The sequence below is a fragment of the Polyergus mexicanus genome, unplaced genomic scaffold (genome assembly GCF_030449975.1).
Source record: "Polyergus mexicanus isolate NDT 795.1 unplaced genomic scaffold, iyPolMexi1.0 SCAF_3, whole genome shotgun sequence".
Classification (NCBI taxonomy): Eukaryota; Metazoa; Arthropoda; class Insecta; order Hymenoptera; family Formicidae; genus Polyergus; species Polyergus mexicanus.
In genome coordinates, this window is record NW_027223323.1 from 5,274,641 (window position 1) to 5,287,230 (window position 12,590).

At 34.2% G+C, this 12,590-nt stretch overlaps 5 protein-coding genes across 9 annotated transcripts; 2 read left to right on the plus strand and 3 right to left on the minus strand.

The window, feature by feature from the left end:
• Window positions 1-430: 430 nt before the first annotated feature.
• Window positions 431-3,687, minus strand: LOC138945003 (gram-negative bacteria-binding protein 1-2). The gene is made up of 8 exons (XM_070316153.1): window positions 3,326-3,687; window positions 2,730-2,957; window positions 2,273-2,472; window positions 2,033-2,166; window positions 1,477-1,646; window positions 1,053-1,384; window positions 832-933; window positions 431-688 (listed from the first exon to the last, which is right to left on the minus strand). Exons 1-8 carry the CDS (start codon window positions 3,465-3,467, stop codon window positions 590-592), a joined length of 1,407 nt encoding a protein of 468 aa, XP_070172254.1. The 5' UTR covers window positions 3,468-3,687; the 3' UTR covers window positions 431-589.
• LOC138945006 (3'(2'),5'-bisphosphate nucleotidase 1) lies at window positions 3,683-9,830 on the minus strand. Of its 4 annotated transcripts, XM_070316157.1 has the most exons (7): window positions 5,789-6,035; window positions 5,237-5,672; window positions 4,856-5,084; window positions 4,676-4,772; window positions 4,316-4,573; window positions 3,847-3,883; window positions 3,683-3,744 (listed from the first exon to the last, which is right to left on the minus strand). In XM_070316157.1, exons 2-5 carry the CDS (start codon window positions 5,592-5,594, stop codon window positions 4,316-4,318), a joined length of 942 nt encoding a protein of 313 aa, XP_070172258.1. In that variant the 5' UTR covers window positions 5,595-5,672; window positions 5,789-6,035; the 3' UTR covers window positions 3,683-3,744; window positions 3,847-3,883. The 4 variants fall into 4 exon arrangements, with proteins under 4 accessions (XP_070172258.1, XP_070172260.1, XP_070172257.1 ...); XM_070316159.1 differs by lacking the exons at window positions 3,683-3,744; window positions 3,847-3,883; window positions 5,789-6,035 and adding an exon at window positions 9,159-9,829 and having other exon boundaries at window positions 3,969-4,573; window positions 5,237-5,497; XM_070316156.1 differs by lacking the exons at window positions 3,683-3,744; window positions 3,847-3,883; window positions 5,789-6,035 and adding an exon at window positions 9,159-9,830 and having other exon boundaries at window positions 3,970-4,573.
• Mttfb2 (mitochondrial transcription factor B2) lies at window positions 6,325-8,380 on the plus strand. The gene is made up of 4 exons (XM_070316154.1): window positions 6,325-7,270; window positions 7,351-7,664; window positions 7,810-8,064; window positions 8,290-8,380. The coding sequence occupies exons 1-3, from the start codon at window positions 6,491-6,493 to the stop codon at window positions 8,030-8,032; spliced, it is 1,317 nt and encodes a 438-aa protein (XP_070172255.1). The 5' UTR covers window positions 6,325-6,490; the 3' UTR covers window positions 8,033-8,064; window positions 8,290-8,380.
• Window positions 8,491-10,124, plus strand: LOC138945009 (uncharacterized). Of its 2 annotated transcripts, none has more exons than XM_070316162.1 (3): window positions 8,491-8,577; window positions 9,096-9,239; window positions 9,308-10,124. In XM_070316162.1, the coding sequence occupies exons 2-3, from the start codon at window positions 9,120-9,122 to the stop codon at window positions 9,773-9,775; spliced, it is 588 nt and encodes a 195-aa protein (XP_070172263.1). In that variant the 5' UTR covers window positions 8,491-8,577; window positions 9,096-9,119; the 3' UTR covers window positions 9,776-10,124. The 2 variants fall into 2 exon arrangements, with proteins under 2 accessions (XP_070172263.1, XP_070172262.1); XM_070316161.1 differs by lacking the exon at window positions 8,491-8,577 and adding an exon at window positions 8,605-8,693.
• Window positions 10,028-12,432, minus strand: LOC138945008 (transmembrane protein 179). The gene is made up of 2 exons (XM_070316160.1): window positions 11,912-12,432; window positions 10,028-11,843 (listed from the first exon to the last, which is right to left on the minus strand). Exons 1-2 carry the CDS (start codon window positions 12,019-12,021, stop codon window positions 11,285-11,287), a joined length of 669 nt encoding a protein of 222 aa, XP_070172261.1. The 5' UTR covers window positions 12,022-12,432; the 3' UTR covers window positions 10,028-11,284.
• Between the last annotated feature and the right edge of the window lie 158 nt (window positions 12,433-12,590).

Genomic DNA, 12,590 nt, shown 5'->3' on the forward strand with positions numbered 1-12,590 from the left:
GCCGAGTCAATTCCAGCTCCGGGAATGGATTAGGAGCGGCGTCGCGAGTCTTCTACGTTTCGTATACTTCGGGAGAACCGGCCAGGGCTCGATGCGCATCGAATTCAAACCTGAGGACGGGCCGCGCGCAGCGGAAACGTATCAACGGCGTTTCGGATATCGCGGAAAGTGGCTCATCGAGCAGTTGGGAAACGGTCTTGGTCCCGATGTTCGACTGGGTAGGTTGCAACCTGTGCCCAGTACCTTCCTGACGCCACCTATACCGTCCCTTCAAGGTTGGTAGAAATTTTTTTTTATTCACAACGCATGCAACATGAGTGTACACGAATATATGTAATCGATGGAACTGCAAACTATGTTGAATCAGCGAGATAGCTTCGCTGAGTTTTTAAAAATAGAATTAATCAAGTACACATATGCACAAACGACATGTCTATTATTTCGTTATTTATTTCGTACAAACGAGTTAAGAGATTGTTGCTGGATAAATGACGTTATTTTGTGGAAAGAATGTGTTGTAAAATATGTCTACAGATAATAAAAATATAACTGGTTACGCGGATGTATTGTTTTGCAGAGATAAACGTATTTATAGTGCCCATACTTTCACGTAATCTACTTCAAGGGCCGTTTGTGTGTCCCATGTGGGATACCAGTTGTCTTTTGCGCGATAAAACTTGTACATCGCCTATAAAAAAAAATAATAATAATTTAGCGTTGTTAAATTTATTTACCAAAATATCTGATAAACTAAATAATACTTGGCCCTGTTTCTCGAATGTTTTTAAATTTTATATATAAAAGCTTGTGATTATATATTAAATACCACACCTTTGCCTCGATGTTTCGCCATGGCTTAACATAGCCATTACTCGTAACGAAATCTGGGAATTCGTGAACACCTCCAACAGCGATCCCCAAAGTCAAATACGACTGCAAGAAAAACGACACCATTATGACTCTCAATGTTGTTACTCAATAAAGTGTTGAAATTCAATAAAATTAAGAAATAAATTTATCAATAAAACAATATAATACTTATTCTGGCTTACCGGTTTGCCAAATGAACCATCTACAGTTTGTTCGCCGTATTGCACTCCGTCGACTTTTACCACGATGAGACCACTCTTCCATTCGATCTCGAAGATGTGGAAGTTCTCCGCCCAAGGCTTATTCGATTGCCTCTTAAGCAGTTGAAACTGGTTAATATTCTGTGTGTCACTCCCGTTTAAGGCAATGGTCAATCCACCTGCACTCAATATACGATTGCTGATGTTTTCGCCCTCGGATGTTCTTAGTATATCGTTGCCCACCGAAGACGCGATCCTAATCTCGCGGTGGAGTCCAAACTTCCACGTATTTTCGGTACTCTCCAGAATTAACACTGCGAAACAAAATTATACAATAACGCAAATGAAATAGACGGTTGAAAGTTTAACTTATGAGGAACTTACGAGGAACTTACGAGGAACTTACGAGGGTACACCCAATCCAAACCACGTGGCAGCTTGGCCCTTATTTCGATGCGTCCGAAGAGAAACTCGAATTTTCCCTTTGTATTAAAACGTCCCGAGATCAACGGTGGCAAGATATACGACCCGACAGTTTGGCGTTGACATTCACTTGTACCAATTTGTCCTGTGCAACTGAAAAGTATAATTAAATTTAATTTTAATGTATGAAATCTCTTAAAGACATTATGGTATAAAAGTTACCTCAATTGAACATAACACATATAAAACCTTATGCTTGTAAAATTGCATGATATTAAAAAGAGATCCATATTGTTTTTTATAATATTAAAAAGCAATTAATTTTTTTTTTTTAATTGAAATAAATCGTATGGTATGAAAATCTCAACTCAAAATCTATAATATTTCTGCCGAGATTTAATATAGAATAAATTCAATATCGAGGATGCAGAAGATGAGAATTTTATAAGCGAATGAACAACATAAATTAAATTTTCTCACATGTTAGTTAGATTCTCTAATTTTAATTCTAATTATAATTTTAAAATCATCGGTTTTACTCTTCCAATATCAAACTTCCACGTGATGTGAAATCCTTGCCGAATTTGGTGTCAAGAAGAATCGGTTTGATGCGCAGCCGGCCGTCGTTTACGTCTGTTACATCATTAGTCATGTAGACAACAAATTCATAATCCTGGTGAAACAAAAATAGTATTGCGATTTAATCACAATTGTATTGTAGAACCAGTTCTCCGTATTCTCTTATAAATAATTTATTATAATTAGTATATAATACGTACCGGCGCACCAGCAAAACGTTGAATCGAATTCCAGTTTGTGCTATTAATAGTATTGAAATTGTCCTCGAAGAGCAGTTGACGAGGACAGACTTGCCGTCGTCCGCCGTTTTCAAAGATCCATGTTACCGATGTCGTTGTACAGTTTTGCTCGTCTTGAAGTTTATTGCTAATATATTTAGTGCCATCGTAATTGTAAAAATCTGGAAATCGAACACTAATAATAATTAGATAATAATAACCAAAAATAACAAATAATGGTATATTATGTTTAATAAAGTTCTTTATAATAAATATGAATGTATAGTTATAATAATAAATCGTAAATAAAATTTAAAATCATTCGTATAAATATATTAGTTATCAATCGTAGTTTAAGCGAATTTTTGCTTCGCAAAATGGAATTTAAAAAAGACAGAGAATTAATTCAACTTTGACTTAATAATCAGGCAAAGTTTACCGATAACCCGATGCGATTGATCAATCTGATTGTAACCAAGGCCCTGATATACCACATGAATCCAATAATAAATAATGTCGTCCCTCTTTAAATCAGTTTGCCGGTCCTGATAAATCCAACGTCCGTTACGAACTTTGAGAATATCTTTCGCTATTTGTCCCGCTTCTAGACCATCGAAATCCTCATTGAATTTAACATGGAAGGCCACTAATGTGATTCCATGTTCATCTGTACAAGGAAAGAATTCGGATTAGAATGTGCAATATTATTTTCTGTTTGCTTATAGTAAAGGTCAAAGTTGCGCAAGATAACGATTGTTTCATTTATAAGCTGTCCCATCCTCGATTCATTTAATTATTTTTTTCATTCATTGCAAAATTGTTCAATGAGTGGACAATGCACAATATCTCAGAACAGTCATATTCTTCACGATATTCTTTTCAATTAATTTAAAACGTATGCACAAAATAAACTATCCCTATAGTTAATATACAATATTTTAATAGAATTATTTTATTTATCGTGTCTTTTCTCTCTCTCTCTCTTTCTCTCTAATTAAATTATATTTGTAATCCAATATATTGTTCATATTTTACCAGGAATTGACATGCGCAGTCCTACGGGATGAAGCGGCTCCACTGTAACCATTGGAGGAGTATAAGCGGCACGATATTTCTGAATATTCACAAAGAATATCGCGAGGAGGAACGATTTTGCGAATAAAGAACGTTCCATCATTTCTGGTTTCAGTCGTCGTCCTTGATTCTTAATTAGTCTCCTAACGAGTTTTGTCTTATCTTCCTCTCGAATTCCTCTAAATATTTCGTCAGTTCTTTAATTTTCGAGTCTCTTTTCCTTTCTCCTGTCTTAATAGACGAAGGACGACCAATCTTTTCGATAGTTAGTGGAAAAATTTAATACCGATTTGTTTTGAAGATTGATGTCTCGCGATGCAGTAATCGCGCACTGATAGTGCTTCTTACTTAGAGCGCCTTTTATTCTCCCTTCTACTAGGCTTAACGAAAAACCGGAATGACTACTACGTCAGATGCTGACCGTGAAAGAATATTTATTCTTTCGTTTATTTATTCTATCGAGCGTTATCTAAACTACTTACATCTCTTTGAAGTATATGCTGCATCTGCCACACATCCCTTGATTATGAAATGGATTATATAAAAAATTTTACACATTACTATTCTATTAATTTAATGATTTCAGTTTCATTAAAATTATTTTCAACCACAGTGTAAGAAAAGATTTCACATCTTTCAATGGTAATCAAAATAAGAGCGACATGATCAAAATAAAATTTCCTCTAACTAAATCAAATTTAAAATTTTTTTCTTTTATTATGTAATTACATTGTTTGAAGATAAAGCTGTTTTTGTGTTTTTTTTTCTTTACACCAGAATACCGACGAATATAAAATTATTACGGAATGTTTACATCCCACACGAGATTATTAACAATTATTAAAACTTTCGATGCACAAGAATGCAAAATATCATTGAAATAAGAATCCAACGAAATATCCGGCAAAAATAAATAATTTAAAATCATATCGATTCACGCCACGATATTACCTATTGTAATTTTTGCTTTACTTCATCAGGTATACGACTCAAGTACCACTGATGCAATTGGCCGGGCGCAGTGGCCAGTACGCCTCTGGTGTTTGCATATGTTGTTTCCCGATTATACGAATAGCGTTCACCATGGAGATCGGTTAATACACCACCGATTGCGTGAAGAACGGCTTCGGGGGCGCAAGTGTCCCACCTTTTGCATCCGCGACTAGCAAACACATATGCGTGAGCTTTTCCCTCCAAAAGGAGAATTATCTGTAAATACACATGATGTTTCGATTTAATTCATTCGCATTGTATATCTCGAATAATTCGGAGATTGCCATTGTCATCACGGCGAAAATCATGAATACTCGCTCGTGTAATCACCTTGTGCCCGGCACCGCCTACGTGCATCACTTCATCGGGATTTAAGGATTTTATGGCGCTCTGGACAATGCTGTCAGAATGCGAACTGTGAACGAGGACGATAAAATGTATTCAATATTAATAAAATTATTAGAGAATAACACAATAAATTAAAATCGTTTGCTATACCGAGTGGTCGTTATTATTCTCCTTCCCTTCGGAGGTGGTTTCGGTGCAAAACCTCCAAATCCCACGCCATCAATACCCCACAATGTACGACCATTTTCAACATATGTACTGTTTTCGTCATTCCTATAATATGGTTGATGTATTACGCCTCCAATCGCCGTCTTGCCGATCGCCACACCAACCAATACTGTGACGTGCTCTACCAGTCCTTGCGTATATTCTGCCGTACCTACAAAATAAATCCTTTCATGAATAAACCATGTTCTCCATTATTTTACACCTTAAAATGCAACAATAAGACAAAGCAGAGATATAAATGTATTTTACTTGTCATATGCTCAAAGAATTCTTTTTTCAGGATTTAAATTAAGATATCAATACCATCTAGAGGGTCCACCCAAACGCACACATCCTTGGGATTAACGTCCTCCAGGTGGGATGGTAACTTCAATTGCAACACCTCTTGATCAGCTTCCGTGATGATCCATTCAGAAGGCACCTCGCAACTGGATGGCTCTTCCTCACCAATAATTGTTATATTTGGAAACTGACAACTCAGTGAAGTTATGATGCATCGTTGAGCGCAACGATCTGCCTCTGTTTGCAGATCAGTCTTGCCCTTCTCCACTATGTTTAATCCGCCTGTATTTAAAACATCTCGAATTATTTTACCAGCTTGTTTAGTGGCAGACACGGAAGATGCTATTATACGTGTCAACAAAGCGGCACTTTGAGCCATTTTATAAAATCTTGATACAGATAATTATAATGATGACGACGATGATGACAGATATGTTATTGATAAGCAGTTTCTTTCCTGAAACCGAGAAAGAGAGAGATGATATCTAAGATATATATATAATCTTGCATATATCTGATATATAATATAACAACAATAATCTAATAATAGACATACAAAAAAGTAGATCTTACTTGTGGTTAAATCTTGTACGTCTCTGAATCGATGTAATAATAGTTACTAAACTTTTCGTATAGATTTTTAAAATAGAAAATAATATATACTTGATAGTTTTATTATTTTCAAGATTAATGCGATTCAATGAATATAGAAGGAAAACAAACAAGGAATATGCGAATTTCTTACAATTTTGAATTATACAATTACACGATTTTTAATTAATTATAGCTACCCTAAATAACGACAAGTAAAAACAGCAGAAAAAAATTGCATATAGAGCATGTAGAGATTATACTGTATATGGCTACTATATACTGGGCAATACTAGGTTGAGGTTAGGTTAATTTCTAAGAGATAACACGTGTATAGATATCGTATATCGATTACGAGTTTGTTTGGACTTTGTTCCATTTTTTTGTGTGATTCGAAATAATTTTACGAATATTATCATCAGCCAATCGGCAACATTGATTCTTACGATTAAGAAGAAATATTCTTCTTTAAATAATGTGCATTATATGATGGCAATAATTAATCAATATGCAACTATCTCTTTCATTTAGAAAGTTTTAAGGAAAAACGTTCCACTTTATTAATTTTTATAATATTTGTTAAAACGTCAGATATTTCGGTAGGAAAACTTCTTTTCTCCTCATGATTACTTTAATACTTTCATCTAGGTTTGCATTTTTGTCTTATAACAAATTGGAGGCAAAATGTTAAACAAAAACTTTTTGCCAGTAATAACTTCCTGGTTGTCAGGAAGAAGTAAGCACATTTTAAAAGCATATTGCTCGACATCGACCAGCAATAGCTCATGTTTGAATGAAGCCAAATATAAAGACACTGAACAGATGAAGAAGGAGATCGAAGAAATAAAAGTAAAAATGAAAAAAATGGAAAAAAAATGTATATTTGGTGATAAAGAGATACTCCATATTATGAGCTATGTGCGCAGTGTTAATCCAGATTTAATCAACGTTTGTACAAAACAATTGAAATTATGTAAGACAGATGTTGATGTGTTATATTTTATTGACAGAGATTCCGCTGCAGAATATCTCTCTTTGATTAAAGATGATCTTATAAAGAATATGTGTTTTGTTGCCGAGATAAATCCCGGTTACGGTGTGTTGACTACAGAATTATTAAAAGTCGATATACCATTGATTCATCTGTATGAAGCAAGGAAGGAGTTACATCCAATATTGAATGCAATTCATAATATGTATCCTGGAAGATTGGATCTGCGAAATTTTAATCTCGTTACAACTTGCAATTCGATTTACAAACTTAAGGACAAGAGTCAAATTCAGCAGATTTTTCAAGGAGTGAAAAATAAAGAATGGGACGATGAAACTTCCATGCAGATAGTTGGTGCGACATCTAGCAAATTATTTTTTCATCATCTTATACAAAGTTTATTGTTTCGTAACTCCTTCATGTCTTATGGAAGACCTGTCTTCTACTTAGCGGTACCTCCATCTCTGTGGCATGTTAGTATTTCATTTTCCTTTGTTCTTTAAAGTATAATCGGTAATTATATTAAAATTTGGCTTTATCACGCTTTATATAGAAATACAGTTGTGATATCAGTAACAATAAAATATATACTTTTACAAAAGTGATGTTTCAAACAATGTTCAATTATAAACTTCTGGGAGCATTAAATAGAAAAGCTTTTCTACCTTGGCCAAGGCAAAATAATAAAATTCAACATAAGTTAACTCGTATGCGAGCAAAACAGGATTATGAGCAAATAAATGTGATAAAAGTTGAGCCAAAAATCGATCTTTACTCGCAATTATCGCTAGAAGATTGGATAACATTTTCGTATTTTGTAAGACATCATATGCAGAAACGTTGTAACAGAGTGATATCTGAATTAGAGTGAGTACAATAATTTTAATCAAATATTTTGCTGTCATTATATATATATATATATATATATATATATATATATATATATATATATATATATATATATAGAAAAAATCTTATTTTTTTATATTACAATTGCATATTCTATTCTTAGAAAATGGATACCAGGCTGTGGAATCAGATTAATAGCTAAAGACTACACAATATTTACACAATTTGGTGACTTAACTCCAGTACAAATGATAGAACTTTTTAAGGAATTTAGATCTTGGCCTGAATATAATGAGAGCAATTTCTTAGCTTCTATGAACAATTTAAGTGTATATAACGAATTAGTAGCTGCAGAACTCGAAGACAACTTGAAAATAGACGAGTGATTCCCTCGAAAAATCCTAATGATACACTTTCTGTAAATATGATTACAATAATAAAAGCTTTTACTTTTTTCGATACTCGAATATTACAGAATATTCTATATGCTCGATTCAGCAAAATATTATATATAGTGCATTTATACAGCTAAATCCTAATCAATTTTTTAATAAGATTAATAAATAACTTGGATATCAATTATAGAAAGATTATATTTTATATCGTCGATATTAGATCTATCTAAAGAAAAAAATTATTTAAGTTTCAGTGTTGGTCTATGTCACATCTTCGTGTGAGCCATTTAATCATCTTGAATCGTGCTTTCGAGAAGTACATTTTTCTGAAGAATTCCTCTTCCTCCACTGTTCCTGTATATATATGTTTAACGACTTTCTCGCAAGTTGTATATACAGTACATACGCATACATAAAGATGCACCGGTATTAGTGAAGAGGATATCGTTCAAGTCGGTACACTCTTTCATTTTCTTTTGTTTAATAGTGGTTAGCCTTGAAACATCGTAGTCGCGTTAGTTCGGCTCAGTATAATTGTACGTATATTTGTGAGAATCTCAAAACATATCTCTCTCAAGTTCACATCTCGCTTGTCACGCGCGCAGTATCTTCTTTTTTTACCGGAAAATAGGATATTATTGCTAACAATATTGTAAGAAATCATATATTTTCATATTTGTCTGCATTAAATCTCGATATGAAAAGTGCCAATTAGAGCTAAAATGCAATATATAAATTGGTATATAAATTTATACATATACATAATTCTCATTAATAGTTGTTTAGATAACTTCTGATATCTTATAATGGGCATTCTCTTGGAGTATATATATATATATATATATCGTGCTTTTTTCTAGTTTACTACCGAAGAGGATCCAAAATAAATTGAAACATTTAACATCTTTATGCGCGATCGTTTTTCAGATAAGCATTAGTTACAAATATTTATATACAGCTGATTCTGATTGATCTTTGCACTTGTATCATTTTATATCGCGAATAGCCTTTTCAACTTTCTATTTACAAGTATCTGTATTTTCGATCTTCTTAGCGGCAGTTTCGTCCAACAATAAAAATGAAGTGCTTATATATCAGTATTGTGCTTCTTACATACAATTATATGATGATATTCGGCCAGGATCTTGCATTTCCGATTGATGAAGAAACGTCCCACGTCAGCGGCGGCAATTCCACGGTAATAAAAGCATTAATATAAGAATTCGCGAAGAGAATGGGCTATATACTTCTTTTTATACACTCTAGGCGATAACGGAACGTATACCCGTGTCGATACCAGACAGTTGTCCGAAGAACATGCTTCTTTATCCGGGTGACGGTGCGAGAAACGCCTGGGTGTGCGATTGTAGACCACGATTCTTGTATTTCCCATTGAATGATTCCTGCCACGAAGCCTACAGACAAGGTCCTTGTCCGTCCAAGAATTACGTCATTCTTCCCAAGAACGAGGCAGTGCCACGTTGCGTGGAGAATCCCTGCTTGGAAGACGGCATAGTACCGTTCAACAACACATGTTATCCTCTTAAAACGTTAGGCGGCCCTTGCACGCCCGATGGGATAATAGGCGTGAACGAAACCACCTTCCAATTAGAATGTGTACCAATTAACGTCGCGCCTTTTGTGATAATCGACGTTCCCAGAAGATCGTGTCCACCAGGTAGTCGTAGAAGCACACTCGGAGTATGCAAAAAAGTACAAGCACGTCATTTTTAAACAAGTCTCGTCGCTATTTTGATCATTTATTTACATTTTACATTTGGTCATTTTGTATGATTTGTAATATGCAAAATACATTTGCAATGCTATATGTATTGAAATTTCCAGGGTTAGATATAGTACATTTTATATTAGATTGGGTCAGGATATAATTTTGATATATTACATTGTAGTTTATATGTATAATTATTATTCATATATAATATAAACATATTTAAATATTTTTTAAATTTAGGTTCTTGTAAGGATCAAACTCAAAAGATCCAATGACTTCATGTATTAATATATATATATATATATATATATGTAAAATAGAATCAGAAAAATATAGAGCAATATACAAAATAAGCAATTATATACATCAACTTATTATATTATACTAAAACTATGTTTCAATTTGTTCATTACAAATGGAAATACTTATACTGTAATATATACACATTATTAACAAAAATTTTTATACAAATTTTATATATCTAAAGTTATAGAAAATCGAAAGTTGAACAATATGATGCAAGAGAGACTACTAAAGAATTCAAACGCAACACGTGGAAAAAATGAATAGATTAATGACAGCCAAGTGCAGAAAATAAAACGCGAATGAATATTTAAGAAAAACTTTTAATTAAACGTTTCATTTATTTTCAGATCATCTTCAATAACTGTTAACAAAATTATTTGTGTCATATATAAAAAGGAAACAAAAATTAATAATAAATAAATATATGGTCTCCTAAAAATATCGTGTATTTTGACATCCACGAAATGCAACATGACTAAGACAGAACTACTTTCTGTCTTACAAAGCAAGTTTCTCAAATGATTCCAGCCATTAAGGAACTTGACAGACACAACAGTAAGATACGCAAAAATATCATTGTACATAAAGAAATATACTCACACATTTTTTATAATATCATGTATTTACTATTCATTTTCGTATCATTTCTATGTATTACACAAATAATTTCATCAACAATTATTAAAGATGATTCGAAAAGGAATCGAAACATTTAATTACAGGATTTTATGAAGATATTTATTCACATTGTTTTTTACGCTTAACTCTCATTAACCTGTTTACCTTCTTGTGTTTTATATTATTTATTAATTCTTTTTTAACTTTTATTGTTTTATTAAAGAACTTTTTTTCTCAATTGTAAACACGGTCATAATCTATGCTAAATGTGTGTAATACTTTAAAAATATTTTGCTGTATGTATATATACATTGACCTTTCAATTAAAAAAAAATTTTAACTGTTCCTTTTTGTGAAACTAATCGACACTCTGCATCAGTTTGTTAACAATAATATTCATTACATTAATATGTCATTTCACTTGCAGTACTTCTGGGCATTTCAAAATTATCAAAAAATTCATATACTGTAACTGTTTACATAAATATATGTTGTTACAGATATAGTCTTATTTGCCCTTGTGAATTAACAAACATATATTTTTAAACATGTCACCCCTGAGAAATGAAAACTTAGCCTACCGAATTTTAACTCGGTTCCTGCTGCTGAGCGCCGCTTGTAGTAGCTTCTATTAATTTTTGCCTCTCTCTATACATAGATACCTTCATGTTCTCCAACTGATGGTATCGTAACAGTTTTAAGACAGCAAAAACTGACAAACCGACCCAAATCGATAGACTGCTCCAGATGCCAAACTGCGCAGCGCCGAGTTCGATATGAAAGCCAGATGTATCGATATCGTCAGCCTTATCAATATCATTTCCAGCGGCTAGTTCGCACGATGGGAATCTCTTAGTCATACATTGGCACCAAGTCATAAAGCCTAAAGTAACGATAATTGCCGCGATCAGGGTGATGGTAGTGAGGATGATGGACATGACGACGTCCACAAATGCAGAGAGAAATGAGCTATCTTCGCTGCGATACATGAGCAGGGACAACCGATAGATTTGTACCGCCGATGCTATAAAGAGCATCAGGCCTACAAATATCGTATAATTACAATATGCTTGTGATGCCCAGTTCACCACAAACTGACCATCCGACTCCTGCCAGACTCCGGTCGAAAACAGGAGACAATGTCCTCTGCAAGAAGAAGTAAGTGATTTGCGATAGTTTCGCGTCAACTAGAAAATATGTCTTTCGATCTTTACCTAAACTCATCCTGATGCAGGCTCATAGGTACGATGATGCAGAGTGACAGGATAAGAGCCACGACGTAACCCGCTATTTGACTGAGCAGCAAGATATTCGTCAATGCCATATTTCAGGATGAGGATTGTACGGTTGAAACGAGAGTATTTTTCACCGTCCAGGTGAATTGACAGGATCTCCTATACGATTGTGACAAACCGTTATTAGTCGGAATCCATGGATTCCGTTTCCTTCTCATTGACAAATGCTTCGAATCACTCTGAATCGTACACAAAGCGCTTGTCAAAATAATCATCCGTGAACGTGCGCGCAGAATCACCCGCCGCGATCATAACAATAGAGGTCTGTTCTTTACAGCTGAACTGGTTGCACCAGTTCAGAGCCCATCCTTCTCCTTCCAATGGGAACAGAAAAAGATAAACTCTGAACCAGTGCAGCCAGTTCAGAGCCCATCCTTCTCCTTCCAATGGGGACAGAAAAAGATAAACTCTGAACCAGTGCAGCTAGTTCAGCTGCAAAGAACAGACCCAATGTGATGCGAGCGCCAGAGAGAGAGAGAGAGAGAGATCACAATTTTTATTAGACCATAGACATATAGATATATAGATATGTCTATGCGTTAGACGGGCTCCCGTTTCCGCGCATGTACAGCATTGTAGCTATATACGTAATGGGCAC

Excerpts from the sequence above, each read along its gene's own strand:
- Mttfb2 (XM_070316154.1), top strand. The coding sequence starts at position 6,491 with ATGTTAAACAAAAACTTTTTGCCAGTAATAACTTCCTGGTTGTCAGGA. Across the intron at positions 7,271-7,350 it reads TACCTCCATCTCTGTGGCAT|AAATACAGTTGTGATATCAG; the intron begins GTTAGTATTTCA and ends CGCTTTATATAG. Across the intron at positions 7,665-7,809 it reads AGAGTGATATCTGAATTAGA|AAAATGGATACCAGGCTGTG; the intron begins GTGAGTACAATA and ends TTCTATTCTTAG.
- LOC138945006 (XM_070316157.1), bottom strand. The coding sequence starts at position 5,594 with ATGGCTCAAAGTGCCGCTTTGTTGACACGTATAATAGCATCTTCCGTG. Across the intron at positions 5,085-5,236 it reads TTGGGTGGACCCTCTAGATG|GTACGGCAGAATATACGCAA; the intron begins GTATTGATATCT and ends TTTATTTTGTAG. Across the intron at positions 4,574-4,675 it reads GGCACAAGGTGATTACACGA|ATAATTCTCCTTTTGGAGGG; the intron begins GCGAGTATTCAT and ends GTGTATTTACAG.
- LOC138945003 (XM_070316153.1), bottom strand. The coding sequence starts at position 3,467 with ATGATGGAACGTTCTTTATTCGCAAAATCGTTCCTCCTCGCGATATTC. Across the intron at positions 2,167-2,272 it reads AACGTTTTGCTGGTGCGCCG|GATTATGAATTTGTTGTCTA; the intron begins GTACGTATTATA and ends TTGTTTCACCAG. Across the intron at positions 934-1,052 it reads ATGGTTCATTTGGCAAACCG|TCGTATTTGACTTTGGGGAT; the intron begins GTAAGCCAGAAT and ends TTTTTCTTGCAG.
- LOC138945009 (XM_070316162.1), top strand. The coding sequence starts at position 9,120 with ATGAAGTGCTTATATATCAGTATTGTGCTTCTTACATACAATTATATG. Across the intron at positions 9,240-9,307 it reads TCAGCGGCGGCAATTCCACG|GCGATAACGGAACGTATACC; the intron begins GTAATAAAAGCA and ends TATACACTCTAG.
- LOC138945008 (XM_070316160.1), bottom strand. The coding sequence starts at position 12,021 with ATGGCATTGACGAATATCTTGCTGCTCAGTCAAATAGCGGGTTACGTC. Across the intron at positions 11,844-11,911 it reads CTGCATCAGGATGAGTTTAG|AGGACATTGTCTCCTGTTTT; the intron begins GTAAAGATCGAA and ends TTCTTCTTGCAG.